General features: G+C 48.5%; 1 protein-coding gene across 1 annotated transcript in view; it reads left to right on the top strand.

Moving 5' to 3' along the window:
- FNDC1 (fibronectin type III domain containing 1) overlaps positions 1-14,148 on the top strand; it is a 58,329-nt gene extending 44,181 nt beyond the window's left edge. Inside the window, exons 16-19 of the mRNA XM_063307917.1 lie at positions 19-48; positions 9,693-9,854; positions 11,320-11,442; positions 13,264-14,148. Of these exons, the coding sequence (XP_063163987.1) occupies positions 19-48; positions 9,693-9,854; positions 11,320-11,442; positions 13,264-13,379 (431 nt within the window). The 3' untranslated portion in view covers positions 13,380-14,148. The remainder of the gene's footprint in view (positions 1-18; positions 49-9,692; positions 9,855-11,319; positions 11,443-13,263) is intronic.
- Positions 14,149-14,369: the final 221 nt, after the last annotated feature.

Genomic DNA, 14,369 nt, shown 5'->3' with positions numbered 1-14,369 from the left:
CTTGTTCTTTCCTTACAGATAATCCTCTTCTTATTGTCAGACCACCAGGTAAGTTTCACTTTTGCTTTCTGGTGCTTTGTTGTCTCTTTCTCCTGAGAGTTTCAAAGATTAGAGCTGTGATTTAATATCTATGACGGACCGATGGATGGATGGATGGATGGATGGATGGATGGATGGATGGATGGAAGGAAGGAAGGAAGGAAGGAAGGAAGGAAGGAAGGAAGGAAGGAAGGAAATAACTAGTGGAAAGCAGAGTTTGGAAAAGTGTCCTCATATCTTAAGAGCCCTTACAGCATAAATGCACAACTTTGTTCAGTCTGAGGGCCTCCCATGCCCTTGAAATGGTATTATTTGGGGCTGAGGTAGGTATTAAGCCAGGACAGCTTCTTCACAGCTCTCTAACTATTGCATGAATATGTCCCAGTTACTCCTTTTTTCTGCCATGTCTTATGATGTTGCCTTTGTCTCATCCACATCCAATATCTGAGGAAGCCTATTCCCATTTCAAAGTAGTATTTTTTTCTCTTCTTCCAACATAAATCTGGCTGCCAGTCTGATCTGGAATGCTTAACTGATAACGTGGTTGTTGATGCATTCAGGAGTTGGGATCTGCTCGGGTCCTGTTGGCCACTTTAGGTTGCTGAGAGCCACACCCCCTTCCCTCTTGTCGTATAATGGGAAATAGGAATAACCTTGAGGAACAGGAGGAAGAGCTGCAATGAAGGCAATGGTTACATAAAAGTCCAGGGCAGAAATGTAAGAGAAAACATCTCAGACCTGACCCTCCCTAGTTCTCATGAAGATAAAGGGAGGGAGGGGGGAAGCACATTCAGAGTTGCAAGATTCTGTTACTGTAACCTTATAATAAAGTAGTGTTAGCATTATAACTCTGGCATCCTAGCCTGGTCTACCTTGAACAACAGACAGGTTGCTGGGAGTTGCACACCACGGCCATTTTGTTTTGGGTTGCAGGACTGACTGGACACCTGGCTTCATCAGAGGCATCTGTTCACCTAATCCCTAATGGAAGCTTTTCATAGTGCTTTTGGAAGAGTGCTAGACCTGTATTTAGAATTTGGATGACAGCTCTCTTGAGCCAGGGTGTCATGAGTGCCGTTGAGCTGAAGTCATCAGCGCAATGGCACACATGACAATAGCAAGGAAACAGGAGAAGGGGCTCAAGATAAGTAGCCATCAACTCACAACGACTAACGGCCAACAAACAATAACTAAACGGATCACGGAGCACACCCGAGCCATCAGCGCCAATACAACGGGGATCGCCCAGCTGACAGCAATCACCGGATGAATAGAAAACCCGATGATGGGCGATCCCGGAATGCCAGCAGGGCCTCACAACCCCTCACCCACCGGCAGGGCAACGTATTGGACAAAGGGGGGTGACGTGACCGCGAGTGAGGGGGCGCTGACCGGCGCGGGGTATTTAAACCCCGCACCGGCGCGCTCCTGTCACTCTCAGCTTTTTTCTTCCGACGCTGTAACTGCGCTGTGAATAAACCAGAGCCTGATCCATCGAACCAGTGTCTGAGCATTATTCAGAGGCAGGCAGCGCATGACATAAAGCTGAGAGTGCTAAACTCAGCCTCGCCGAGCCCCACCGGACGACAACGAGCCGCGGGAGGAATAGACGGCGAGAAGACCAGCAAGATGAAGCCGGAGCGACGCGGGCAAGGAGGGCGAGCCGCGCGGCAAGAGACAGAGGAGGACCGACCAAGGCCAGAGGCACCGCGGACTCCCGGAGCCATGGACGCCCACCCCACCCGACCCGAGCCTCAGCTCCAACCCCAAGGGGAGATGGCGACGGAGGCAACCCGACCGCGGGAGGGAGCAGCATGCCTTCCGAAACCAGCGGAGGACCCTGCGCCCCACATCGCACCCCAGCAACGGGCGTGGAGCGACAGCCCAATGGCGGTCAACACGGAGGAGGACGATGGAGACACCCAGCAGACGGCGGAGGAAGCGGACCAGCGGCAGAGGGAGGATGAACCCCGCCGGCAACCCACCCCCGCTGACGCACCAACGGAACCGGCCCCAGCGGCGGCGCGGGCTGTGGACGAGGAGGCACGAGCTGAACTCGCGGCCATGCGGGCCCAACTGACGGAACTCCGGACCATGCTCCAGTCGCTTATGCCCCCCGCGCCACCCAACGACGTCCCCGCACAGGCCCACACCCCGAGCGAAGCACCGAACCCCCACGGGCCAGCGGAGGGTCAGCAGACGGCACAGGCGGACGACACTACAAACCGGGAAGCGAGAGGCAGGGCCGCGCAAAACGCCCGGGCCCCAAAGGACTTCCCCATCTTTTTCGATGGGAACCCCACGAAACTCTCGTTCTTCGTAACGAACGCCAGGGAGTTCATGGGGAGGCACGGACACTCCTACGACTCCGAAGCTGACAAGATCGCCGCCGTGGCGATCAAACTACAAGACAGGGCGGCGGACTGGTACGTCCAACTGTACGAGTCCAGCTCCCCCGCCCTCGCCACCTTCCCTGCCTTCATCAATGAGATGAAAAACTACTTCGAAGACCCCCTAGCCAAAGTAAGGGCGAAAAGCGCACTCCAAAGACTTAAACAGGGCACATGCACGGTCCCTGACTACGCCCTGGAGTTCAAAGCCCTCGCGGGGAAGGTCAGCGACTGGTCCGAGACCACCCTGCTGGAAATGTTCAAAAGGGGGCTCAATCGCGACGTTCTCCAATGGGCCCTCTACCGCGACGACCCAGAAACGCTACACGGGTGGATCCACCTCGCGGGGAAAGCCGAACACGCACACCGCACCTTCCTCATGACAACCACGGAAGACACAAACTATGCCGGAAAAAAGGTACCCGCACCACACGTGGGGATGGCCGGCCCCATATACCCAAAAAAGAAATTCAATCGGGAGCCCTGCGGGAAGTGTGGCAAATTAGGGCACAAGACCGGGGATTGCTTCGCCAACCGACCGCCGACCAGTGCGCCTAAATCCACCCCGAAAATTAGCCCCAAACCACCCAACCTGGGGCCGCCCCCTCACCGCCGAATGACCGTGGCCACAGCGACACCAGAGGAAGGCTGGGACGCCTACTGGGGGGAAGAGGATAACGTAGACCCCGACCAGCCGGCGGGAAAAGCTCCCCGCCTGCCCTGAAACACGTTGCGAGGCAGGCGGTGGGACAGCAGCGCGGACCACCTCGACGGAACGACGAAAGCCCCGTAATAATGGCGGCAATCAAACTCTCTGCCGGCAACGGAGCCACCACGGCCGCGGCACTAGTGGACTCGGGGTGCTCAAAAAACCTCATCCACCCCGACCTAGTCGCCAAACTCGACCTCCGCTGCTTCCCCCTCCCCACGCCGCTGGCATTCCACCAGCTGGACGGCTCCACAGCGGGAGGGAAACCAGCCACGCTGCAAACCGAGCCGGTCACCCTGCAAATGGGCACTCACACCGAACGCACATCGTTCGTCGTCACTCACATCGGACGGCCCATTGCAGTCCTGGGGATGCCATGGCTCGCGACAAACAACCCGCGCATCAACTGGGAGACCCGCACCTTCACATTCGGCGACGGCGAGTATCGAGCACCAGTTCCAGCGGGCAGAACCAACCCCACTGTAGGACGAGCGGAGGCGACTACACAAGACAACGCCGCTACCACAGCAGACCTACCGGAACAATACGCCGACTTCTCCGAGGTCTTTGGAGAGGCAGAAGCTGACCAACTACCCCCCCACCGCAAGACGGATTGCCGGATCGACCTACTGCCCGACGTCCCCTTACCTAGACCAAAGATCTACTCGATGACCCCGAAGGAGATGGCAACCCTCCGGGAGTTCATCGATAAAAACCTAGACAGGGGATTCATAGAGCCAGCATGCTCACCGGTCGGAGCCCCCGTCTTATTCCGGGAGAAGAAAGACGGCACCCTACGGCTCTGCACCGACTACCGGGGCCTAAACGCGGCTTCCCTGTCCAACAAATACCCCTTACCCCTGGTGAAGGACATGCTCGCCCACCTGTCCACGGGCAAAGTCTTTTCCAAACTGGACCTTCGCGAGGCGTACTATCGCATCCGAATCAGGGAGGGGGATGAATGGAAGACTGCGTTCAACTGCCCCCTAGGCGCCTTCCAGTACAAAGTGCTGCCCTTCGGACTCGCGGGGGCCCCTGGGGTGTTCATGCAGCTCATCAATGAGGTACTGCATGAACATCTGTTCAAAGGGGTCCTGGTCTACATCGACGACGTCCTTATTTACACAAAAACGCACGAGGAACATGTGACCCTAGTCAGGCAAGTCCTCGACAAGCTCAGAAGGGCGCAGCTCTATGCCAAGCCTACAAAGTGCGAGTTTCACAAAGCGCGCCTAGACTACCTGGGGTACCGAATCTCCGGGGACGGCATAGAAATGGACCCCGCAAAAGTCGAGGCGGTGCTAAACTGGGAACGCCCCCGCAACAGACGCCAACTACAGAGCTTCCTCGGATTCGCGAATTTTTACAGGTCATTCGCCCGGGGGTTCGCAGAGATAGCCCTCCCCCTAACGGACCTCCTCAAAACCAAAGGGGTGGGGGACACCCGACGCGCCAAGAACCCAGGCACAGTGCTGAATTGGACTCCCGCGTGCCAGACCGCATTCAACAAGCTGAAAGCGCTGTTCACTACGGAGCCAATCCTCGCGCACCCGGACCCAGAACGGCCGTTCGTGGTCCAAGCCAACGCCTCAGACTTCTCCCTGGGGGCCATCCTGCTACAGAAAGACCCCACGGGACTCCTGAAACCATGCGCCTACCTGTCAAGGAAGTTCTCCGAGACAGAAAGGCGATGGCACGTCTGGGAGAAAGAAGCCTTCGCGGTAAAATCAGCGCTAGAGACATGGCGACACCTACTCGAGGGAGCCACCCAACCATTCGAGGTCTGGACCGACCACCGGAACCTCGAGGCCCTACGAACGCCCAGACGCCTTAGCCCAAAACAGGTCCGATGGGCCCAATTCTTCAGCCGCTTTAATTTCCAGCTGAAGTTCATGCCGGGCAAAAAGAACTTCCTGGCCGACGCCCTCTCCCGACTGCCCCAAGACGAAGAGCCCGCCCCAGACACCATTGGGACGGTCCTATCCGCCTCGCAACTGGGAATGGCCGTGACCACCCGAAGCGGCGCTCGGAGGCAGCTCGACTCTACGGCGCAGCCGACGGCGGGACAACCGGCGACCGGAAGAAGCCAACCGCAACTACCAGGGGGAATGCGCACGGACCTCGCCGCCGCCCTCAAAACCGACCCCTGGTTCCTGGCAAACCCCGACAAGGTAACGATGGCACAGGACCTAGCATGGGGGGAAGGCAGAATCTACGTCCCGGACTCGCAACGCCAGGCGATCTTGCATAGGTCACACGACGCCAAACAAGCGGGACACTTTGGGTTCCTCAAGACCCTAAACCTAACACGGCGTCAATTCTGGTGGCCCGCGCTCAGGCGAGACGTAAAAGCATACGTAGCGTCCTGCCCAACGTGCGCTAGGGCCAAACGGGCACCAGGCAAACCCGCGGGGCTATTACAACGGGTGGCAGAACCCTCCCGCCCATGGGAGGAAATCTCTATGGATTTTATAGTGGACCTCCCACCCAGCCAGAAGAAAACGGCCATTTGGGTGGTGAAGGACTACTTCTCAAAGCAGGCCCACTTCATCCCCTGCACGTCGGTCCCATCCGCACAACAGCTAGCCAAACTCTTCCTCATCCACGTGTACAGGCTACACGGATGTCCCGCACGTGTGGTGACCGACAGGGGCACACAGTTCACCTCCAAATTCTGGCGGGCCTTCCTAAAGCTGACGGGGACCCAACAGGCCCTATCTACGGCCTGGCACCCCCAGACGGACGGAGCCACAGAGGTTCTTAATGCCACCTTAGAGCAATTCATACGCTCATATACTAACTATCACCAAGACGACTGGGCTGAACTGCTCCCGTTCGCCGAAGTCGCATACAACAACGCCGTCCACACGAGCACGGGGAAAACTCTGTTCGAAGTAGTCTCGGGGCGCGACTTCGTCCCCATACCGGAGCTACCTCAACCCCCGGAACCCCAGGTGGACGCTAGCGACTGGGGACGGAAGATCGCGGAATCATGGCCAATAATCACGGCGGCGCTGAAGGATGCACAGGCAGCCTACAAAGAGCAGGCCGACAAGCACCGGCGCCAACAACCGACGTTCCAAGCGGGGGATATGGCCTACCTATCCACCAAGTTCCTAAAGTCACCCCAACCCTCGAAAAAACTGGGGCCTAAGTACATCGGGCCGTTCCGAGTCACCCAAATAGTGAACCCGGTAGCAATACGCTTGGACCTGCCACACAACCTACGGAGACTCCACCCGGTGTTCCACACCAGCCTCCTGAAACCGGCAACCACCTCTCGATGGCACCCAAGCACACCACAGCCCTCACCGGTGATGATCGACGGGCAATACCACTTCGAGATAAGGGACATACTCGACTCCCGCAAGCAACGAGGAACTCTACACTATCTGGTCAGGTGGAAACACTTCCCCCACCCGGAATGGGTGGCGGCGCACAACGTTAACGCGCCTGACCTAACCAGAGCATTTCACCGGGCATACCCCGACAAGCCACAACCAAGGTCAGCAAGCCGTCCCCTGCAAACCCCCCCCCTGCAGGCCCCTCCCCCGCCTCCCGTGCCCCAAGGGAAAGGGCCCCCCCAAGCCCGCGACTTGGGTGGACCTCCCCCCCCCGGGACTCACTCCCCCCGCCCCGGGCCCACGAGGCGGTGACAAGCGTTCGCCAGCACCCTCCCCCCGCCCCCCGGCCGCGGGGGAGTGGCAAGCAAGTCAACAGGGCAACCTGGGGGCAACGCCCAGGAGATATAACAAAGGCGACGCACTTTAAATAAAAGAAAAAAAAGAGAAGGGCCCTACCTGGAGCTGATAAGCACCCGACCAGCCACGCCTCTCTCCTCGCCGAACTGAGCCAAACAATCAGGGTGTGGCTGGAGCATGCGCACGCCAGGACGTGACCCGGGCATGCACACCATGGACACACCCTGGGAAGGCACGTGGCAGAGGGAGGAGCAAAGGGAGGGGCGACAACTACTCCGGCGGGAATTTCGAAAAAAAAAAAAAAAATCCGTTTTGACAGCTCCACCGGAAAAAAAAAAAAAAAAAAAACCAGAAAACCGGGGGGGAGCACTATTCGGACAGGGGGCAGTATGTCATGAGTGCCGTTGAGCTGAAGTCATCAGCGCAATGGCACACATGACAATAGCAAGGAAACAGGAGAAGGGGCTCAAGATAAGTAGCCATCAACTCACAACGACTAACGGCCAACAAACAATAACTAAACGGATCACGGAGCACACCCGAGCCATCAGCGCCAATACAACGGGGATCGCCCAGCTGACAGCAATCACCGGATGAATAGAAAACCCGATGATGGGCGATCCCAGAACGCCAGCGGGGCCTCACAACCCCTCACCCACCGGCAGGGCAACGTATTGGACAAAGGGGGGTGACGTGACCGCGAGTGAGGGGGCGCTGACCGGCGCGGGGTATTTAAACCCCGCACCGGCGCGCTCCTGTCACTCTCAGCTTTTTTCTTCCGACGCTGTAACTGCGCTGTGAATAAACCAGAGCCTGATCCATCGAACCAGTGTCTGAGCATTATTCAGAGGCAGGCAGCGCATGACACAGGGCTAGTCCTGTGCTGTACAGAAGGTTGATTTAAACTGGGAAAGAGAGTTGGTTTTTCCCAGCTACATATTACTAGTCCTGTCTTCATGAGGTCCATTACAGGTCTTCCACTGTTTCTATGGCCAAGGGGTTTTGCGTAGACATACATTTTGCTGTTTTTATTAAGGGGAGGGGAGACACCATTTTGCCAACTATATTTTAGCTTTCTTCTAAAAGGACTGGTGGATAGCACTTTAATGGGGCCATCTGCAAGAGACTGACACTTTGTTTAATTCAGTTTATTATAATTAAATACGTTTAAGTATTAAAATTTAAATACTGTCAATATAATTGCTCCCTATGCAATTAGTCATTTTTGCTTTCTGTCTTATTAAAAGTTTCAGTGTGGCATCAAAAGTTGAAGAAGTAGCCACACTCCAGAAATCTCCAAAGAGTTCATCAGTTCTTTGAGTAGAGGAAGAACAGAACTCTTTGTTTGTCAAATTTTAGCTAGTTAGTAAACAGTATTACAGGTTAGTGACTTTTGTGTGTTTGTCATAGTTGTAGAATTGATTTAGAATCTTTCCTTAAACAACTGAAGACAATTTGATGTCTACTTAGATTATCTACTTGATATTTAATACATTTTTAGCACAATGTTATTATACAATGGATTAAAATTATGTCTTAGAATCATAATTTGTTCCTGGGTTTTCATGTTTAATATTTAAAATGCAGAAAGTGCCAAATAACTCTTGCAAGCTGCTTTGAGTGTATAACAAAAACCATATGGTTGGCTTCACAACAGCAACTGTAGTGGAGTATGGTCGATTTCATTGGCACTTCTTCATGGGAAACCACTCCGCCGATGAATAGCACAGGAATGTGGAGTGCTGTGATCCAGATTCATTGTATAGATCTCTTTCTCTTTCTTTTTCTCCTTTCCTTTTCCCTTTTTCTCCTCCTTTTTCAAATAATATTGTGGCTAAAATGCTGGAAATCTTAGGATATGTGACAAGCTTGATATATAAGTTTCAGTCAGAGTTCAAAGGGCTTATCTTTGCATGTTATTCCTCATGTTATGTGTGTTTTCAGGATTATGACTTTTTTCAAGTTCAAACAAATCTATTAAAGAAAAGACAATATATTGCTGTGGGGCTTTTTTCCTCTCCTTTTAAAAAATATGGTTCTCATGACATAGAATAGATGCCACCAGTATAAGAGGGCAGAGTATACAGGGAAATTTCATGTTTTAGAAGCAAAGGCTTCTGAAGAAGGGAAGAAGGCTCTTTGGTGTGCTATCATTTCACCTGCTAGGCTGCCTAGTAAGTCAGATGCTTAAATTTGAAAGTATTTAGTATCTATTACCTGACCTAGTGATTTCCTGCATTGGTGCAGGCAGTGGTCTTTCCCACACACACAGACTACCCTGTCCTTAAGGCTAAGAAATCAGATCTTTGGTGTCTTCTTTTGTACTTCAAAACTAAAAATATTAGGAAAGTCCACTGGTGCTTAAGTTTACATGCCAGAATGCACAGGACATAAAATCAGGGCAGTTAATTTCAAAAAGAAAGATAATTCTTATAATCCTTTGGGGCATATTGTAGGTTACCAGATTTGCTGTGAATGTTGAATATACTGAAACAGTTTTCTGATCCATGGTGTCTAGATCGTGGTTTGCTCTGGCATCATTCAGACTTCTTTCAAACATTTTGCCGTTGTATGGAGAGCCATAACGAAGGAAGCAAAAGCCTTCCTCTGCATTTAGATTACTAAATTACTCCATTTAGTAATCTACTTCTATTCACAACACCGTGAGTGCATGAGATAGTCTGTAATCAATTCCAAATCTAAGTAGATCTGTTTTAGTAGATCATGTACTGGTCTGGTCAAGTAGTAACATTTAATAATTGAAAGTGCTTTGTTAAGTTATTGTAGTTTAATATTAACACTTTTGATAGTCAAACCTTTAAGTGTTTTTCTTTTTCTAATCTTGTTTTGTAGGTGGTGAACCCATCTGGATCCCATTCACTTTTAAATATGATCCCACGTACTCAGAATGCAGCGGCAAGCAATATGTAAAACGGACGTGGTACAGGAAATTTGTAGGTGTTGTTCTTTGTAATTCATTGAGATACAAGATTTACCTCAGTGATGATCTGAGAGGTATGTATTTGGATCATTTGGCAGTCTGGGATAAGATACAGTAAATCCTTGCATCAAAAATAAATTTGATTACCTTGTACGATTATAATGCCTCCAGGCTATTGGCTGGCTTCCAGTATATAGATCAGCCTTTTTTCCCCATTTCTTTAAATCCTATCCAAGATATATATTGGAAGCACTTTGGCTCGTCTACTAGTCAGTTTTAAAAGTTTGATATTGTTGTTTAGAATAAGCTGAAATTCCATTATTTGAATTATCCATGCACTTTCAAGTGAGTGAGATTCAGCAGGAAGAAAAAAAGGCATATTTTGTGGGGAAGTAGCTACCAACCATGAGCAAGCGATGACTGCAGATTTTCCTATTGTTAAAATTTTGGTTTGGGTACCACTGTAAGGAGTAGCAAGTCTGTGTCTTCTTGATGGCCTAGTAGGCTGTGGTGTCATTCCATAATGCTTCACTTTGAACAGTACTATGTCCTAGGTAGTAGTATTCAAGACAATTAGATTGTTACTTCACCATGCAGTATAACATGCAAGTTCAGTCTCAATCATTCCAGCTAAATTCACCACAATTTTGGATCTTTGGAGAGTTCTCATTTCCTCACATCCTTAAAAATCTGAGAAATACTACTTCATTTTCAGCAAGTGCATAATGAGATAATGTTTTAACTCAGATCTAAATGGAATCAGTCCCACCTTTTTTAAAAGAAACATTCCATAGCAGAACCAGATCAAGAGGCAACAATCATGTTTTAATTTTTAAATCGTGATAGAAAATATTTTAAATGTGTTATTTTAATCCATGTTTTAAACATTGACACAAATTTTAAATGTATTATTTTTAGGAAAAAATGCTTAAAATAGTATGTGTGCACATCTAGATGTGGTTTTTTCAAAGTGTATCTTAGAGTAGAAATTAAGTAAAATGGACTTAAGGGTTTACACATGAAAAAGAAACACAGCCTGGAAATAAACTCATTTGCTCATCTCTAATTGTAATTCTCAGACTCAGTTCAGTTTCCCAAGCCTATTTCAATGGGGGGTGGGTTTCTGCATGCATTCATGTATGGATATGTGTACCATCTTCCTCTGTTTTATGTGGAATAATAATAGTGCTACCTCATTTTAGTGCACGTTCTTAATTACAGTATATACATGCTAATTGCACCAAATGCAATGAAAGAAGATAAGCACAACAGAAAGACAGTGGCAAGTGTGCCACCTGAAGAAAAGATAGCTTTAACTGTGGTTCTCAGCCAACTACTTCTGACTGAATTCAAAAATGTTGGCAAGGACCACTGTTTCACTTCCATGTTGTGCCAGTGGATTCTTTCACCATAATGCTCCTGTTATTGCAAAAATTCATAAATTTGATAAAGGGACAGAAGATTTTTCTCCCTGGAACTATACTCTTGACTGCAGCAAAGCCATTGTAAGTGCTTCTCACCTCTGTCACTTTTTTCCAGATACATTTTACAGCATTGGGGATAGCTGGGGAAGAGGTGAAGATCACTGTCAGTTTGTAGATTCACACTTGGATGGACGAACAGGACCACAGTCCTATGTGGAAGCTCTGCCTCCTATTCAAGGTAAAAATAAACACAACATTAATTTGGTGGGGTCCTGGCAATTTACATTGCAAACCAGTTGTAAAATGAAGGCAGCTTATGCCCAGTTCTTCAAAAACTACGATTTTGTAATAAAGTTGGACCCTCTGTTCCCAACTCCCCCAAAGCATCAGCAAATGTGTTCAGGCAATTCAATATTGTAAGCCAGCCTTTCCTCAATGTGATGCTCTCCAAATCTACTGGGATTCCAACTCCCAGCCAGCATCAGAATTAGAGATGGAGCACATTTGCAAAACACCACACTGGCGGAGGTTATGGCAAATTATTTCATTTTTGATTTTTTTTTTCAGTATAGGCAGTGACTGGCAGAAGTTTTAGAACCCTTAGCATTTTAGCACATAAAAGGAAATCCTGAATTACTGCAATCCTAGGGTCATGTTGTGCTTTGCTTTTTATGCAAGAGTGAGTAATCCAGATGTGCCTGACTATGGAGAAGAAACACAAAATGCCCTGAAATAATGGACTTAGCACAGAAGTCAGCATTTCAGGTAGCCCTCCATCTGTGTGAAAAGGAGTGCTGAGAGTGTGTTAATATTTTAAGCATTCCACTGCTTTCTACAGATGGGTTTGTCTCCATCATTTGAAAATGGTTATCTTTAATTTGGTTCCTTTTGATTTCTTAATTTCACCCTTTTTTTATTGCTAGCACGGATATTTCTGCCTTCCCTGTTCTGTTCTTCCCACTGGTCACCTCTGATTGGTATGACAGAGATGGAGTACATCTCTGCAACTTTTTTCAGATTGCAGGAAAAATGCTATGATCTGCCAAATCACTAGTGTAATTTGTGTTTACATAGCGATAACCATTCCTACATAATAGAAAAGACATGGAAGTGTTATTGGCCTTGAAGATATATTGGAACAGGGCGCAGTTGTCCCTCTGCCTATTACAATTAGTTTGGAACAAGTCCCACTGATACACAAAACGGCAAGCTGTGTATTATGTGCTATGTAATGTTTCTGTCTGCTCAAACTAGCATATATCACTGTGGGCAGCTCTAATTCTCACAATGGTCCTGTGACATAGGCTAGGCCCAGACAGTGTCTTGGATCCCGGCCACTCAGTGAACTCAGGCAATTTTTAGAACAGAAATTTGATTATACAACATATTTCTCTGGCTCTTATCTAGAGTTATAGAAGGAGATCTGTGTGGCAGCTTAGTAAGGTATAAATGTCAAGATCTATCTGGCTGCAACGGCTTTCTTTCAGATTGGAGGTACAAGGCATCAGTTCTTGCAGTAGCCAGCACAGAAAGCCCAAACTATGGAGTAGTGAGTGAAACAACTGTGAGTGAGAAAGTCCAATTAGGCTGGTATAATGCCCCCTCCCCACTCCCCTTTGTCTCAGGAAGGGGCTTTTAGTCAACAGTAGAACCGGAACATCTGTAGCATAGAAAGAGAGTTGACTGAAGATGCCAGTAAAGCACAGGATTGTTGTTGACAGAGGCCATGCAACGAGGAGGAGGAGGAGGAGGAGGAGGAGGAGGAGGAACATCCCAGTAAGAGAGTTCATGGGAAGAATTACGGGCCAAGAAACTGTAATTCCCTTTTGTTGCAAATCTTCTGTATACTGCAGAGTATAGGAAGAATTGTATTTAAGCTGCTTCTAGAACAGGCTAAGTTACATGCCATAAGGAGTAACACAAGGAGATAACTGGGTATCTGAAGAATGCCCAGCTGGCAGGGTTCTATCCCACTCCTTTTCCTCCATTTCCTTTACAATAATTAGATCCATCCCTTTGCTACTGTTAAGAAACTAACTTTGATCTTTGGCTCCTATAGGTTATTATCGCCAGTATCGACAAGAGCCTGTATCATTTGGACGCATTGGATATATGACACCCTATTACTATGTGGGCTGGTATGAGTGTGGTGTACCAATTCCAGGGAAGTGGTAGCTGTGCCACCGTCTTCTGCAGATCTTAACCACAACTTTTAAATAACTGCCATTGAAGGACGTGGAGCAGCTGGTTTTGGGAATGAAAGAAAACAGAAATCCCGCAAAGGAAGAAACTAGAGAAGCTCACTGGAACTCAGTGCTTTTGTTATCCTAAGTCTATGGTGCTGCTTGGTTATTCTGCTTCAGGACATGTACAGGATGAATTTTGGGTTGTCCTGCCATCTCCTTGGTTTTGATAGGCCTGGAAATGTAACTGAAATGAGCACTTATCTATGCTCAGTGAAGCCTAATATATTTGATTAACCACACAGAAAAATGGAATTGTGATATATCTTGCAAGAAAACGACTTAAGCATGCTGTGCTTGCATTATGGAATGTTAACCACTTTCCACTGCTATTAATAGAATTCTTTGTTGTTATCAGCTGGTGGTTGTGAGCTTCAGAATGTTGCCTCACAGCCGCACTATGTTGCAAAACAGCCATGAAAACCAAATGGAAGTGTTGCTCAAAGCTTCTTCCGGGGGTTTGCACATTGCTGAACAAAATACCAGGTCACTCTATAAATTCAGCTGACACAAACAATGAACAACCAGCACTGTATGGTTGCAGAAATACTTTTTAAAACTGAGATTTTTTTTAAAAAAAGAATTTGGATAAATATGTTTATGGGTTGATGTTTATGTAAAAGGTGCTATTCATAACAAGTCTTCTAAAAAAAATATTCTGTGAAAAATATACTATGCACAATACATTAATCATATAATGACCCAGGCTTTTCTTCTTGTGGGTAGTGTTGAACTCTAATGAAATAGAAAATAAAGTAGAAAAACAAAAAAATTAGAAAACTTCAGCATCAAGCTCTGAGCATGGCATGTTTCAGCAACAGTGAGTTATTTGGTCCATAATCTAATGTGGCTGAGATCAATACGAATCTAACCAGGTGTGCATTAAAGGTATGCCAGATGTTCTTTAGACCTTGACAGTCTA

The sequence above is a fragment of the Candoia aspera genome, chromosome 1 (genome assembly GCF_035149785.1).
Source record: "Candoia aspera isolate rCanAsp1 chromosome 1, rCanAsp1.hap2, whole genome shotgun sequence".
Classification (NCBI taxonomy): domain Eukaryota; kingdom Metazoa; phylum Chordata; class Lepidosauria; order Squamata; family Boidae; genus Candoia; species Candoia aspera.
The sequence above is the reverse complement of the archived record's forward strand: the minus strand, read 5'-3'. Positions and strand labels throughout refer to the sequence as shown.